Below are 15,172 nucleotides of genomic sequence, written 5' to 3'. Positions count from 1 at the left end.
ATTGTAAGAAATGAGAAAGAATTAGGTTTCGTTTTCAAAAAACAAAAACAAAAAATAAAATGATTACTAAACGTGACCTAAATATCTTATTTTCACTCTCATACATTTTAATAGAAAAAATTATAAATACTCATAATAAGATGGTTTTTCCCTCTATGTTAGTATTTCTGTTTGAATGAACAATATTTTTTCAGACTTTTTTAGAATAAAAATTGTAGATATTCCTCCTTTTTTCTGTTAGTATTTCTATTTGAATAAACAGTTTTTTTTTCCGGATTTTTTAAAATAAAATTTGTAGATACTAGTAACATTCTATCCAAGCAATTATGTGCATACGTATTTTGAGTATATTATATTTGTTCACTCCTTAAAGTTTTTTTTTATCCTTACCTTGCGTTATAATGAGCAAAATAAAAATAAAGAAAAATGGAGCTCGTGTTGGTGGAAAAACGATAAAGAAATTGGTAAAAAAAATATTTTACAATTCCAAACTTTTAAAAATTGTTAAACGCCATTGAAATGAAAAGGAAAAAAATCTGAATTAATCAAATAACAAACTTTGTTCAATCCCATCAAATACCTTTTAGATTAAATTGTCAAAAAAAAAAAAAAAAAAAAAAAAGATTATATTCTTATAGAGGGAAAAAAACCGTTTCGACCACAGTGGGAGTCGAACCCACGACCTTTTGATCCGAAGTCAAACGCGCTAATCCACTGCGCTATGCGGTCCTTTTGGACGAAATTTCAATTTTATTTAATAATTACATTATATACACGTATTAATGAAAATTGTATAAAAATTATAAAATTCCTGAACTTAAATAATAATAATATACATTTTAGTCCTCCAAATTTTGGTTAGGTTACATACTTTTTCAAATTCGATATATCATCCTCGTCCTTCCATCCTTTTTTAAGCCCTTTTTTGTTATTTATATAACATAAGTGGACATGGAAATATTTTATTAAAAATATACACGTTAAAATTTTTAAAATAAGATTATATATTTAACTTTTTTAATAATAAAAACCTTTTCACCTTTTCTAGGACAAATTGCCAAAACAATCTCGAAGTATGGTGGTAGCTGTAATTACACTCTCAAACTACTACAAATGTTAAATTGGACCTTAACTTTACAATAATCATAGAAATTAGACCAATAAAAAATAAAAATTGCATCCTCAAACTAATGCAAATGTTACCGTTTATATAATTATAGAAGTATGATAATCCAATTTTAATATTTATATAAGTTTGAGGACTCAATTTTTAAAATTGAAAGTTTAAAGGTATAATTGCAACTACCATCATATTTTAAGGGTGATTTTTGCAATTTGTCCTTTTTTAAAAACTAATTGCCCCTCTTCTTTTCTTACCATGTATTTGATTTAACTTTTCATGTGTTAATTTTGAGAAAAAAAATATTTTCAAAAAGTTGCAGTATTTGACAACCATCCAAAATAATTTTTGAAAAAAAAAGTTTATGACATAAGTTGCTTTGAGAAAAACACTTCAAATCAACTCTTAGGAAAAAAAAAATAGTGCTTAATAGACAATCTCCTCCTAATTTGTATAATTTATAAAATTACCAAAATGTCATCACGTGTCATCTACCTCACTTCCACCATCTTGCCACCAACTACCACTGCCCTCCATCGGTCACATTCGATGACCACCATCGACAACCTTCTTCGATGAAACTCTTGGCAACCATCTTCGATGACCATCGCTGATGGCTAGCTCTGGCTGACACTTTCGGTGGCCACCACCAATGACTCCGACGACCATCGTTGGTGACCAACTCCAAAAACCATCACCACGGCATGACAACATCCAACGGCCTACCACCACCACCAACTTTGGCTTCAAATATTTTAAATTTAGTTTGTAGTATTTTATAATCATTCTTTATAGTAATTTGATATGAATATAAACACAAATCAAATAAACTTGTATATAAAAACATTTTCGAGAAAGTGTTGCCAAACATATTTGTGTTTTTATTTTAAGTAGTTTTTATCAAAAGTATTTAAATAAAACTGACATTTTGAAAAGAGAAAAACTTGGGTGCTCCCTTGAATGCATCTATCTTGGTGCATCTCAAGTATAGTCTAATAAAATTTTGCCATGTGACATTTTTATTTTGTAGAAAAATAATTTTTTAATTATTTTTTCTGGAGTAGAGAAGTGGGGAGCACAAGTGATAAGTGTAACCTAAACTGCACCTAATCATTGCTCTTTTGAAAAATACTTTTTTATCCTAGTTAATTCAAATAAACTGCTCCTCTCCTCCGTCATTCACTCTCCTTCCTCTTTCATTACCAAGAAAAGTATTCTTTTAATAATAATAATAAAAAAAAATAGGTACCATGTCAATTTTCCATGGTAAATTAACCAAAGAGGCAAATAAAAAATAGTGCTACCGAAAATAACATTCATGGTTAAACCTGTTGAGTTTGAAAACTCAATGACCCACATGCAAATTAATCCATATATTAGGGATCAAAAATGTATTTTTCTCACATTCTTATGTTTGAGTGGATTAATTGCTCAATAAAACAATTCAAGAGTATAATCAGAATATTGTCAACTTTTTGTTAATTAAAACTATAATTGAGATTGATTTTGAGAGAAATAGAAGTGATTATGACAGAATCTTAATCATTTTTTTTTGGTAAAATAAATTATGATTAAATCTACTAAAATCATTTTTAAATCACGCGTTCATTTGACGCCCATTTAAAATCAATTATTTTCTAGCTTTTAGATTCTCCTAAAAGCATGTACGATATTTAATAAAATTTATTTTTTAAATTTATCAATTTAAATTAAAATTTAAACAATTATATCTATATTTTAAATAATTTTAAATAAGCATAAACTATAATAAAATAATTTTAAGTTCATTTCAATTATTATATTTAAAATATGATAATTTAGTATTTATTTACCAAATATATGTAATCAATTTATTCAAATATAAAGCTGAAATTTACCTAATACTAATAGACTCATGTTAAAGTTAACTTTACAGAAAGCACGAAAGACATTTCAGCTTTCTTTTTTTCTAAAAATTTTAGATTCAAACTCATCCTGACCTAGTTTAAAAAAAAAAAATGAAAAAACAAAANAAAAAAAAACAAAAAAACAAAAAACAAAAAACTTACCTATCATGTGATGTAATATTTTCATAAGAAGATTAAATAGTTATTGTTTTTTAAATTATATTGTTATAGCTCAGAGTTATAAATTGGGGATTTTTTTTTGTTTTTAAGTATTGCACCTTTTTTTAAAGTTTTAAAAATATACAACTTCCAAAATTATTTAGAAAAATATTATAGTGAACGCTATTAAAATGGGTAGATTTGAATTATTTTTAATAGTTTAATAGAGTTGGTGGGCCAAATAATCTCACGATTAGTACCTATACCAACATAGTACACGATACCTTTTTTCTCCTTGACATAATATTATACAAATTTCGTGGTTAAAGTATACTTGATTTGAAGCAAACCATATGTCCGGTAACTTGAGTTTTATAAAAAGCATGTGAGTGTCGTACAAAAAGTAAAAAAAGTAATATTAAATTATGAAAATTGCTAAAGTAAACTTAGTTTAGTAGTATTGACATGACATTTCATCGTAGAGGTGGAAGATTCGATCCTCAATCCTATAATTATTGTACTAAACAAACTTGTAAAAATTGATATCAATGGCATAAATATAAGTTGAGTGAGAACAAACATCCTAAAAAGACAATCACACAAAGACAATCACAAGAGAAGGTAAAGAAGGTAAAGGGGACTACAAATATATCAACCAAACAAAAATAAGCCAACAAAGACAATTCTCTATAAAGTACATTTTATTTTACAACTCCAAATTCACTAAAGAAAATTAAAGAATCCAAACAAAAAAGAGAAAAAGGCAAGAAAAAAGATTGCAACCATTCATTTGATCTGAAGAGAAAAAGAAGAAAAAATGAATTGCTAGAGGTTGATGACAGTTTGATAAGGAATCTCAGTGTAATCAATTTCATCAGCCGACTCCATAGCCATATTCCCCAACCTCACCAAACTCCCAGTCGCCAAAATTGCTTTGGGATTAATGTCATGCATCGATCTCAAATACAAGCTCCGAATCGCAGCAATGGCTGCATCGAACAACGGGGTCGTTTCATTCTTCTTGCACTTCGCAGTCACATTCGACCCCAAAAGACAGTGCCCCAACACTCTTAAAATCGGCTGAAGCATCTCCCACGGCAACGGAATTCTCCCAATACTCTCCTCCTCTGCCTCCTCCGCCGCCGCTTCCTCATTTTTAACTTTTCCCTTTTCATCATCGCCGCCGCTGGCCCAGATCCGGCAAAACTCGCAGAACTCAATCTTGGAAGTTTCTGGAATCTTATCGATTTTCGTGTAGTAGAGTTCGAGGGCGACGCCGACGATTCGAGCCCTCTTGGTGGAGCGGACCATACCGTGGGGCTCCAACGATGGGGAGATTACGGCGAGATTGAGAGCGGTGGCATTGTTTTTGAGAGGGGATTTGGATTCGTGGTAAATACTGGGGTGGGTTAAATCGGGGATGTTGACGGAGAGGGGTTGGCTGGCGCGGCGGTTGGTTTCATGGGCGTAGAGGGAGAGGAGAACGGCTTCGAACCCGGCGAGGGATTTGCGGCGGGAGACGACACGGGAGAGGTAAGCGCCGAGGAGAACAGGGAGGAAGCGGAGGACGACGAGTTTGAGGTCGGGGTTGTTGGATTGGAAAGTATCGTAGAGCCAACGGCAGAGGTTGTCGTCGCCGGCGCCGGAGGTGGGGCGGCGGAGGAGGGCGGTGATTTGGGCGGTGGTTTCGAGGTCGTTGAGGAGGGCGAGGGCGGGGTTGGGTGCGGAAGGGAGAGATGAGGGGATATTTGGGAGAATGGATTTTAGGGATTCAATGGCGGTTTTTGCGATTGTGGTTAAGGATGACGATTGTGAGATATCGAATCTCACCACGGGGCCGCTTCCGCTTGCTCTGCTGCTGGTTTTGATGACGGGTGCTTCGGCGGCGGCGATGGTGGGGGTGGTTTCTTCGGCGGCGGCGGTTTCATCGATGGCAGTTTCTTCTGCGGGGGTTGGTTTTTCTTCGGCGGCGGGTTCTTCTGCGGGGGTTGGTTCTACGGCGGCGGGGGAGTCGTCGTCGGAGGAAGAGGAGGACATTGGTGGAAATTGATTAGTTTTCTTTAAAATAAATAAATAAAATAAAATAAAATAAAATATAATGGAATTTGATATTTGAGTTTTGTTTTTCTTATTTTCTTTTTATTGTTTTTTCTTGGGAAAACGGGGTTTGAAAGTTTGAAGGTAAAATGAAAGGAAAGTGTGGAGGGAAAAGAAACGAGGAGAAATAGGATCGAGCTTACAACGTTGAGACCTTTCCCTTCAAATTCTCCATCTCTCGAAACTTTCATCCACTACTTAGGCAACTACATGTAACCATGAATTTTTATTATTTTATTTCATTTATTTCATTTTTAATTAAGTTATACGTTTGATTCAATTGTTTAAAAAGACAACTTAATTACATAATTTTAAAAACTCTGATTCTAGATGAATGATAGGAATAATTTGGGGGGAAAATGTTTGTAAGGACTAACTGAGAGCGAACCAAGCTCCTCATGCTTTTGTGCTTTGGCTTCCTCCTAGGGCATTTTTGATTGTCATTTCTAGTCTCAAAAAAAAAAAAAAAAAAAAAGGAAAAAAAAAAATTTTAATGACTTACGGCAAAGTAGTGCAAATAATTTGATTGAAAAATGGGTCTTTTTTCCAATTCAGTTTAACTTGAGGGTGTTTTGTACGGATGAGTTCAATTAGGAGGCTCAAATGAAAAATGAACACCAGTTGAAAAAGAGATGAAAAGTGGCTTCTGCTTGCATCATCCACGTGTGATTTTACCGCTTCGCCCCTAAGATGCACCCTACATGCCTACCACGACCATGGTACTCGATCTTTGATTGCTCGTCACTCGATCCTCGATGTTGAGTCATTCGAGACCTGATGCACTGTGTTATATCCATCATACTCGATTATGTCACGTCGTACTTGATACTCAATTACTTTATACTTGATCGTTTTGAATTGCTCATGCCGTCGGAGATTTGTTCTGTAGATAATGCTCATGTACGAACATATACAAATTGGGGAATTTCCTGACAATTCTCACAATTCTTTCAAATCAATTTCTTGAAAAGTGAAGTATTTTTTTTTTATTAACAAAGAACAAACAGAGCTGAAACACAAAAGAGAAAATCGAGCTCACTTTCCATCCAAAAAAATCACTTCACAAAACCCGATTTTGTTGACAAAAATCAAGTTATAAAGACTTTCAGATCATTATAGACAACTCATTTCACACCTCAAGTAAGTAAATGTGCTAGTTTTTATTCACGTTTTTTATATTTTCGACGTTGGGAGAGACATACGAACATAGCAAAGAGAACGAGTGAGTGTGAGTTTGTATAGGGATAAAAGCCCTAGGGCAACGAAAATCTCATAATCTTTTCTCGAAATTAATTTAAAAAATGAAAAATCCAGTATATTGAAAACAACAGAATAAATCACAGAGATTTAACAAAACTAAACCTACTATAAAAAGCCTAGGTTAAGCATGTATTAAAAAAAATTCTACAGAGAAAAGGAAACAAACTTACCTTTGTAGATCATTCGAATGAAAATCACAAATTCTCCTTGGGATTTCTCGAACACCACTAATGAACCTTAATATTCTCTGAGAATTCTTGGGTATTGGTTGTGGGAACCAAAACAATAATAGGGAGAGGGAAAAAAAGAATTTTTTAGAGCTTTTTGGGGGCACAAAACAATTATGTGAAGAGAAACCTTTTTACCTGCAAAACTTACGTTTTTACTACTACAGAAATTGGATTACTTGACGTTTTTCCAATGTCAAGTAGACTTAACGCTAATAAAAGCATCGTCTATTCGACTGTCAAGTATAATGTCATAACTTAATACTGTAAAAACGTTAAGAGAAATAATTCTTGACACAATTGAACTCCGTCTTGCACCCTATGTCCCCAGCTATCTATTAGGTCTTACCCCTGAAATGGGAGTCTTATTGAGTCGACATTGTTGAGCCAACCCTCACCTATGTAAATCTAAGTGTAATCCTAAATAAACAGGAGTTCATAGTTAGCTTAGAATTAAGATCGAGTTACCTAGGTCATCTAGGTAAAATAGTCAGTCTTATACAGTAAACAGTATTATAAAGTAAGAGTGACTTATTTCTTGGTATGATCTTGAACGCATCCTTTTGTATGACTCACCTAGGGAGTGAGTCATACAAAAGGATGCGTTCAAGGTTAATGTTATCACCAACATAGTTGAATGGGCTATAGACATAGTCGACATTTACCCATCTAGGCTTGTGTTCAACTTCCAATCCGAGTATAAAGTCCATCTACATGTGCTCTTTCTCCTGTACTATAGCAGCTTTTTCACTCGTTCTCTTATATATGGCGTGGAACAAGCTATCTGGACCATGTAGGTTAATGTGACTCTACAAAATAGATAACAATAGGTCAAGGGTATATCAATCATGCAAAATCATACATTAAGATTTAAATAATCTATAATATATATCAATATGCCATGTGGTAATGTCGTGAATTGGTTGTTAGGGTTGATGCCCTAAACTCTCGTTGAGTCTTGTAGTTTGTAAACACTGTATTGAAGAAACGTTTGTGATGTAATAATATATGATATTTTTCTTCAATTTTGTCTATGGAACATTGGATGTTTTAATTGCTTTTCCACAAACCAATAAACTAAGATCCCTAGTTGTCATTGTAACTTAAGTATGTATGTGGAGATATACAGGTGGATCATGTCCTAAGTTATAATCAAAATGGTCTGTAGTATATGGATATAGGAGGGAAGCCTTATCCTAGTAACGCTACAGATGCGACCTGCTTTATAGAATAGTTGCAAGTGTTGTTACTTAATACAGATGGTCTGATCCTGATCATTCATGTGGAGACATGCGAGCGGGGGCGTACTATACAAAAGAGTTTGTATAAGATCGGACTACGAAGTATTATAATCTCGTTATATAACACCATTCATGACAGAGACTTCACTTCACTAGGATGACCATAGGTAACATGAACTCAATCCTGAGTGAGTTGGGAACTCTTGCCTTTGAGGGCGGTCCTTTGATTTGAATAGGTGCGAGTGGCCAGATCGCCGACTCAAACCTACCACTTTGGGGATTCATCTGATTTGAGAGGTGGGAACTTAGCTACACAAGATGAAATTCACTCCTTCCCCTAAGTAGGGGTAAGTAGATAGATTGCTCCCTTAAGAGCTGATTCTAGGGCTTGAACAATGTGGCGCCACATACCTTCTCATGGCCCGAGAGGTGTCCACACATAATAGGACTATGTTGTATTGTTCATTAGAGGGATTAGTGGTACTTAAGAAGTTAGATGTAACTATAGGGGCAAAACAGTAAATTGGCCTAGCTTTACTTACGAGCATCTATGAAGGATTATCGTATTATTGATTGGTTATATCCGATGGACACAGAAATATATTTGTGGTGAGAAGAGTGCAGCTGTCGGTCTTTAGTGGAATGCCTGGCAGTTAACGGATGGTGGATCTCGTGGCTAAAGAGTTTAGTCAGCTATTCACGTATCGTTGGAGCTTCGAGCCATAGGTCCATAAGATCCCCTTAGTAGCTCAATGGATTCAAGTTGAGAATCAGTTTTTGGGTTAGTTTGAAGTGTTCAAATTGACAAGAGGGAGTTGTTCGATTATATATGATATGATTGAACTGGTCAATTATATATGATATAGTTGACATAATGTATGAGATACATTAATTGAAGGAAAATGACATAAATATGATTTATATCTAGTGGAGGAGAAAAGGACTATGGTTTATATGTTGCATATGACGTAATATTAAATCATAGGTTATAAATATAATGAGATTATATTTATTTTTTAATTTAAACAATTATGGGATAGTTGTTTGCAGTTTTTTCTCCGTAACCGAATGAGATAGTTGGAGGTTGCATTCAGTTTTCGTAACTGAAGGATAAAATGAAAATGATTTTCATTTTGCAAAATAATTAGATATTCGCTCACCGATTGGGTATACTACCTATCGCCTAGCAAATTGAGAGCATACACGACAGCTCAAAGTTTACTAAACGATCGTGTACAACTCAAAGTTATATTTTTGTCATAATGAGTTTAGAACGATCTTGCTTCCGCTCAGAGGTACTCTTTGATAAGAGTTCCTTCCTTGGTGTGCACATATCTTCGGCTGGCTAATGTTTGATTGGAGAAACATGAATAAAGAATCGAGAATCTAAAATTTTCAAGTTCAACAAATTAATGGAAATAGAAAATAAAAAGCATACAAAAGTGATAAAGGATGTTAACTTACATTGTTCTTAACCCAATAGCTGTCACGTATTAGCTCTCGGAACAACTCTTTCGTCATAAAATTCCTCTTGAAGAGGATGCCCGTACCTGACAAGTGAGGACCATATTGACACTGGTCAACCAGAGCATGAACTCATTCATCACGTCCTTTGGAATAGCATATGCCGGATCATAAAGACAATGTCAGCTAAACGTTGACCGAGTTGAATGTATTTTCTACATTTTCCCCATCACCCTTACTATGCTAACTTGAGTGGTGTACGGTTGTGCTGATTTCCTCTTCCTACCCATCTGTGTCTGTTCCTCCTCAACGACCACAGGCTCACCTTTCATCTTAGGTTCAGAATCGGCCATAGGTTCGACCTTTACCTTGGGCTTACCCTTAATCCTCAACTTCTTCAACGCTTGTGGGGGAAGCAACTCAGGGTACAGTAGGGTCAATAAAGGAAAGAGTAGTATCTGGGGAAGCAACATAGAAAGAGGAGTGGTAGATAATAGTGGATGGGGGAGAGCGGTTGATACTGGAATGATGGGAAGGATGGGATCGGTGGAGGGTGGAGGGTGGAGGGATGGGGCCAGTAGACTCGGTTGAGGGTGGAGGAATGGGTTCACTAGACTCAATAGAGGGAAGAAGAAAAAGGTGATAGAGTAAACTAACATGCAACGGAAGAAATCAGAATCAATAAGCACTCTAACTGCACTTAATTTGAGTTTAAAAGCATGCATTACAACAATTTTCAAAAGAGGGTTTCATAAGTATATTACCTTTGATGAAAACCTTTCAAAGTGTAGCTGATTTCCACGAATTTATCCTTCAATCTTTCATCAGACCATGAAGAGGATCTTTTCTACTATCTTCAGCCTTGGATTGTATGGTAGAAACACTAAATTGAGGGTAATTGATTAAGGAAAAGGGGGGGTGGGGATTGCGAGGAAAAACTAGTAGAATTTCTGCTATTTTTCAGATTGCATGAAAAGACATATTGAAGTCCATTACTTCAATTTAATGTGCAAGATCATGCAATTCAGGATGCAAACCTGATGCCACTTTAATTTCCATTGAAATTGAAATGGCATGAGGTGGATTAGTGAGTGGGAAAATCCAAAATTGGATTTTTCTACTTTCTAATCTTTAATCCAATTTTTAAAATAAAATTTGATTTAAATAAGCTTAATTAAAATTTATTTTTCAAATTCAATTTTTAAATTAAGTTTTATAATTTTGATCTTGCAAAAAATCTAAAATTTCAATTACTCAAATTGCCAATTTTGAACACAAATTTCAAAAGTGGATAATTAATTAAACTAATTTAATTAATTTAATTTAATATTTAATATTAATGATTATATTTCACCTCATCAAATATTTAAATCATTATTCAAATATTCTTTCACTCTCCAATTTCATTTAATTTAAAAAAAATTAAACGGTTTAATTGTATAAAAATACAATTAACCAAAACCGTAATTGAATTTGAACACTTCAAATTCGAATCCCTAATTTCGAATTTGAACATTTCAAATTTGCTCAATTCACTAATCAATGATATAATTTACGAGCTAGTAAAGGGACCTTATAGACTTATAGATCATGAGCTCCAACGATTTGAGATTAATTGGCTAATTTCCTTAGATCAAATTAATCAATATTCCTTAACTACCGAGACACACCACTATAGCTCGATAGTTGCCTCTTCTCACTATTGATATATTTTTGTTCATTTTAACCATGATCAATAAGTTAATCCTTCACAGGTTGTTCGTATTTATAGCTAGGCCAAAATTACCATTTTACCCTTGTAAATACATCTTGCTCCTTAACTCCCACTGATCATCTATTTGAAAATTTTGGTTTATAGTGCAACTAATAAACCATGACCCTCTCTATCATGAGAGGGCGAGGCCCATTGTTCAAGACTAGGAATAAGTACTGAAGAGAACAACCTATTTGCTAACCCTAAGTCGGGTAGGAGTGAATTCCATCTTGTAGAACTATGTCCCCAATTATCTATTTGGTCTTATCCCCAAAATGGGAGACTTATTGAGCAGTGCTATTGGACTACTCTCACCTATGCAGATCAAAGAATAATCCCAAATAAACAAGAGTTTATATTTAGCTCAAGATTAAGATCGAGTTATCTTAGGTCATCAAATTTGAAATAGTTAGTTTTAACAATAAACGGTCGTTATAAAGAAAAGTGACTATTTCGAGGTCCGGTCTTATGTAAACTCATTGCATAGGATGCCTCCACATGGATGATTTTAGGATCACTTCATTTGTATCAGTATAAAAAATGGATCACATCCAATAGTGTCACCAGGATGAGGTACCTAATCTCATCCATATACTTATAGTCCATTTTGGCTATATACTAAAACTTGTTCCACTTTTATGTCTCCACACAAAGTTAAAGTATTCATATTATAGCCATGGATTTGTTTATTGGATTTTTATAACAGAATGCAATATCAATAAAAAACTCAATAATACTTTTATTGATAAAATGTTGTCAACATTTACGAACTGTGAGTTTTAGGACATTCCCGATAATCTTCCACTGGGACTAATACTTCAGTGAGATACAAATATATACAAATATATAATTTACAATGTTGAGAAAATAGAGAGAAAAATACAATAAATTAGGGCATCTATATACCCTCGACATTCTCCCATTTGCCCTAGATTATGAAGCTCATAGTCCAGTCTAACCAAGTGGCTCTCGAACACTTTAGCTGAGCGGGTCTTCGTAAATTGATCAACAAGGTTATCTTATGAGGCTATCTTTGTAACTATCACATCTCCTTGGTGTACTATCTCTTTGATGAGATGATACTTTCTTTTGATGTGTTTTCCATGTTTGTGGCATCTCGGTTCCTTTGAATTGGCAGCTGCTCCATTGTTATCGCAATATAGAGTGATGGGTAGATGCATATTTGGAACTACTTCCAAATTCATCCGGAATTTTCATAGCCAAACTACTTCTTTAGTTGCTTCACATGTAGCTACATATTCAACTTCCATCATGGAGTCAGCAATACAACTCTGTTTGATGCTTCTCCGCACTATAGCTCCTCTGTTAGGAGTAAAAATTGATCATGAAGTAGACTTCCTGGAATTAGTGTATCCTGTAAGGATCAAATCCTTAGGTCCATACACGAGTTTATAAAATTGATCCTGAAGTAGATTTCCTGGAATCAGTGTATCCTGTAAGGATCAAATCCTTAGGTCCATACACGAGTTTATAGTCCCTCATTCTCGGGAGATAGTTGAGGATGTTCTTAACAACAGTCCAATGATTGTGTCCAGGGTTAGACTGGAACCTGCAAAGTATATGTTAGGACGTGTACACAACATAGCGTACATTAGACTCCCAACTACCGATGCATATGAAATTCTTTTCATTTCCTCAACTTCTTGAGGCGTCTTAGGACACTGCTTCTTTGACAAATGAATTCTATGTCAAAAAGGTAACATACCCCATAAATGGATCTTTTAAGCTTACAAACTTTTTATTCTTGACCCTGTTCAATGAATCCTTATGGTTGAAACATGAAAATACTTTTATCATCCATTCAGAAAAGCCGTCTTGATATCCATTTGCCATATTTCATAGTCATCATATGTGGCAATAGATAAAAGTATTCTTATTGATTTTATCATGACAATAGGAGGGAAGGTTTCTTCATAGTTTACCCTCTTTTCTTTGGGTATAATCTTTTGTCACAAGTCTGGCTCTATAGGTTTGCATCTTGCCAATTTGGTCTCGCGTTTTCTTTTAGATCCATTTACAACCTATAGGTTTATCCCCACATGGTCGATCTACAAGTTCCCAGACAAAATTGAAGTATATTGACTCCATTTCTAGGTCCATGACTTTTATCCGTTATTCCCTATCAAGATCTTCTATTGCTTGTTTAAAGGTCAATGGATCCTCTAGGCCATCATTATGGATGATGGTCTGAGTTTCTATTAAACCCCTGTAGCGGTCAGGCTGATGAACAACCTTCCCACTACGTCGAGGCATTCTCAACTCTTGAGAAGGATGTGATGGGTCAACAACTATTGTTGATGGACTAGCTTGATCAACAACTTTTGTTGATTTATCTGTAGTTTCTTTGGTCATTTCACTTAATACTAGTTTATTGCAAGGTTGATGATTCCTAATATGATTTTCTTCCAAGAATGTAGCATTTGTCGATACAAATACTTTATCTTTTTGAGGATCATAAAACAATCCACCTTTTGTTTCTTTAGGGCATCCTACAGATTGGCATAATTTTGAACGTTGTTCTAATTTCTTAGGATTTTGCACCAACACATGTGCCAGGAATCCCCAGATTATGAAGTGATGTAAACTAGTTTACATCCTCTCTGTAACTTATATGGTGTTTCTGAAACACTTTTTGAGGGAACCACGTTCAAAATATATACAGCAGTATGTACTGCATACCTCCAAAAGGATTGAGGTAACTAAGCATAACTTATCATCAAACGAACCATGTCTGAAAAGGTTTGATTTTTCCTTTCTGAAATACCATTTTGTTGTGGTGTTCCAGGTGCTGTGAGTTGGGATTGAATTCCATGGTCTACTAAATAGTTATGGAGTTGTAAATAAATATACTCACCACCTTGTCTGATTGAAGTGTTTTGATTCTTTTACCTAATAAGTTTTCAACTTCCGTCTTAAATTCTTTGAACTTTTCAAGAGTTTCAGACTTGTAACTCATTAAGTAAATAAATCCATATCTTGAATAATCATTAAAAAAATTGACGAAATACTCATATCCACCTCGAGCTTTAACATTCACCGGGCCATAAAGGTCTTGATGTATAAGTTTTAGGGGTTCTTTAGCTCAAAGACCTTTTCCAATAAAAGATCTTTTAGTCATTTTTCCTTTAAGACATGATTCATATAGAGGTAATGAACTGATCCTATTGAGATTTATGTTACCAAGTCTGAGGTGCCAAAGTTAGGCGTTAGGAGAAATTTTTTCGTTTTTTATTTTGAGTTTCTGCAGTTTTAAACATCTCTATATTTAAATGACTTTTTTTTTCAATCGGTTTTAATACATACAAGTTATTTTCAAGTCTAGCAGAAAAAATTTGAACACTTCTTAAAGAAATGAACACTTCATTGATTTCAAAAGCTTCTTTATACATATTTTTTAGTAGACAAGATACGAAGATTTAGTTCCTCTTCATTTTGGGTACATAATTTACATTTTCAAGAAAAATGAAAGAATCTCCGAAATATAACTTGACGTCTCCCACTGCTTCTGCTGAAATGACTTCATCTGTTCCCACCTTGAAAGTCATTTCATTCTCTGAAAAACTGAGTCCAAGAACTAGTTTCCTGAAGAAAAGTGCAAATATGGTCAGCAGCGCCTCACTCTAATATCCAGGTTAAGTGAGAACTTTCCACTAAACATGTTTCAATTACAAGTAAATCTGATTTACCTTGATTTGCCTTTTAAGCTCTCTTTTCAGCATGATACTGCGGGCAATTACGTTTCCAATGCCAGTCTTCATTACAGTGGAAACATTTTCCTTTTGCTGCTTTGTTCTTGCTTTTCTTAGCAGCGATTTTCTCTCCTCTTTTCCCTTCTTCTTCATTTGGATACTTTTATCTTTGGAAGAAGAAAAGGTAGACTTCTTTTTTTCTGAAGGTTTCGTTCGAGAGGAAGGTCTCTTTAGAAACTATTTCTGTGAAACAAC

General features: G+C 34.5%; 1 protein-coding gene and 1 non-coding gene across 2 annotated transcripts; both read right to left on the bottom strand.

The window, feature by feature from the left end:
* Positions 1–655: 655 nt before the first annotated feature.
* TRNAR-UCG lies at positions 656–729 on the bottom strand. Its single transcript has one exon. It is a non-coding gene; the product is annotated as a tRNA-Arg (tRNA).
* A 3,085-nt stretch (positions 730–3,814) lies between these two features.
* On the bottom strand, positions 3,815–5,656 carry LOC120071285. The gene has a single exon (XM_039023479.1). It carries the CDS (start codon positions 5,200–5,202, stop codon positions 3,991–3,993), a length of 1,212 nt encoding a protein of 403 aa, XP_038879407.1. The 5' UTR covers positions 5,203–5,656; the 3' UTR covers positions 3,815–3,990.
* Between the last annotated feature and the right edge of the window lie 9,516 nt (positions 5,657–15,172).

Source organism: Benincasa hispida, chromosome 1 (assembly GCF_009727055.1).
Source record: "Benincasa hispida cultivar B227 chromosome 1, ASM972705v1, whole genome shotgun sequence".
Classification (NCBI taxonomy): domain Eukaryota; kingdom Viridiplantae; phylum Streptophyta; class Magnoliopsida; order Cucurbitales; family Cucurbitaceae; genus Benincasa; species Benincasa hispida.
Note: the sequence above shows the minus strand (reverse complement) of the source record. Positions and strands in the feature narration are given on the sequence as shown.

What these genes read in the sequence shown, in the direction of transcription:
- LOC120071285 (XM_039023479.1), bottom strand. Translation starts at nt 5,202, where the DNA reads ATGTCCTCCTCTTCCTCCGACGACGACTCCCCCGCCGCCGTAGAACCA.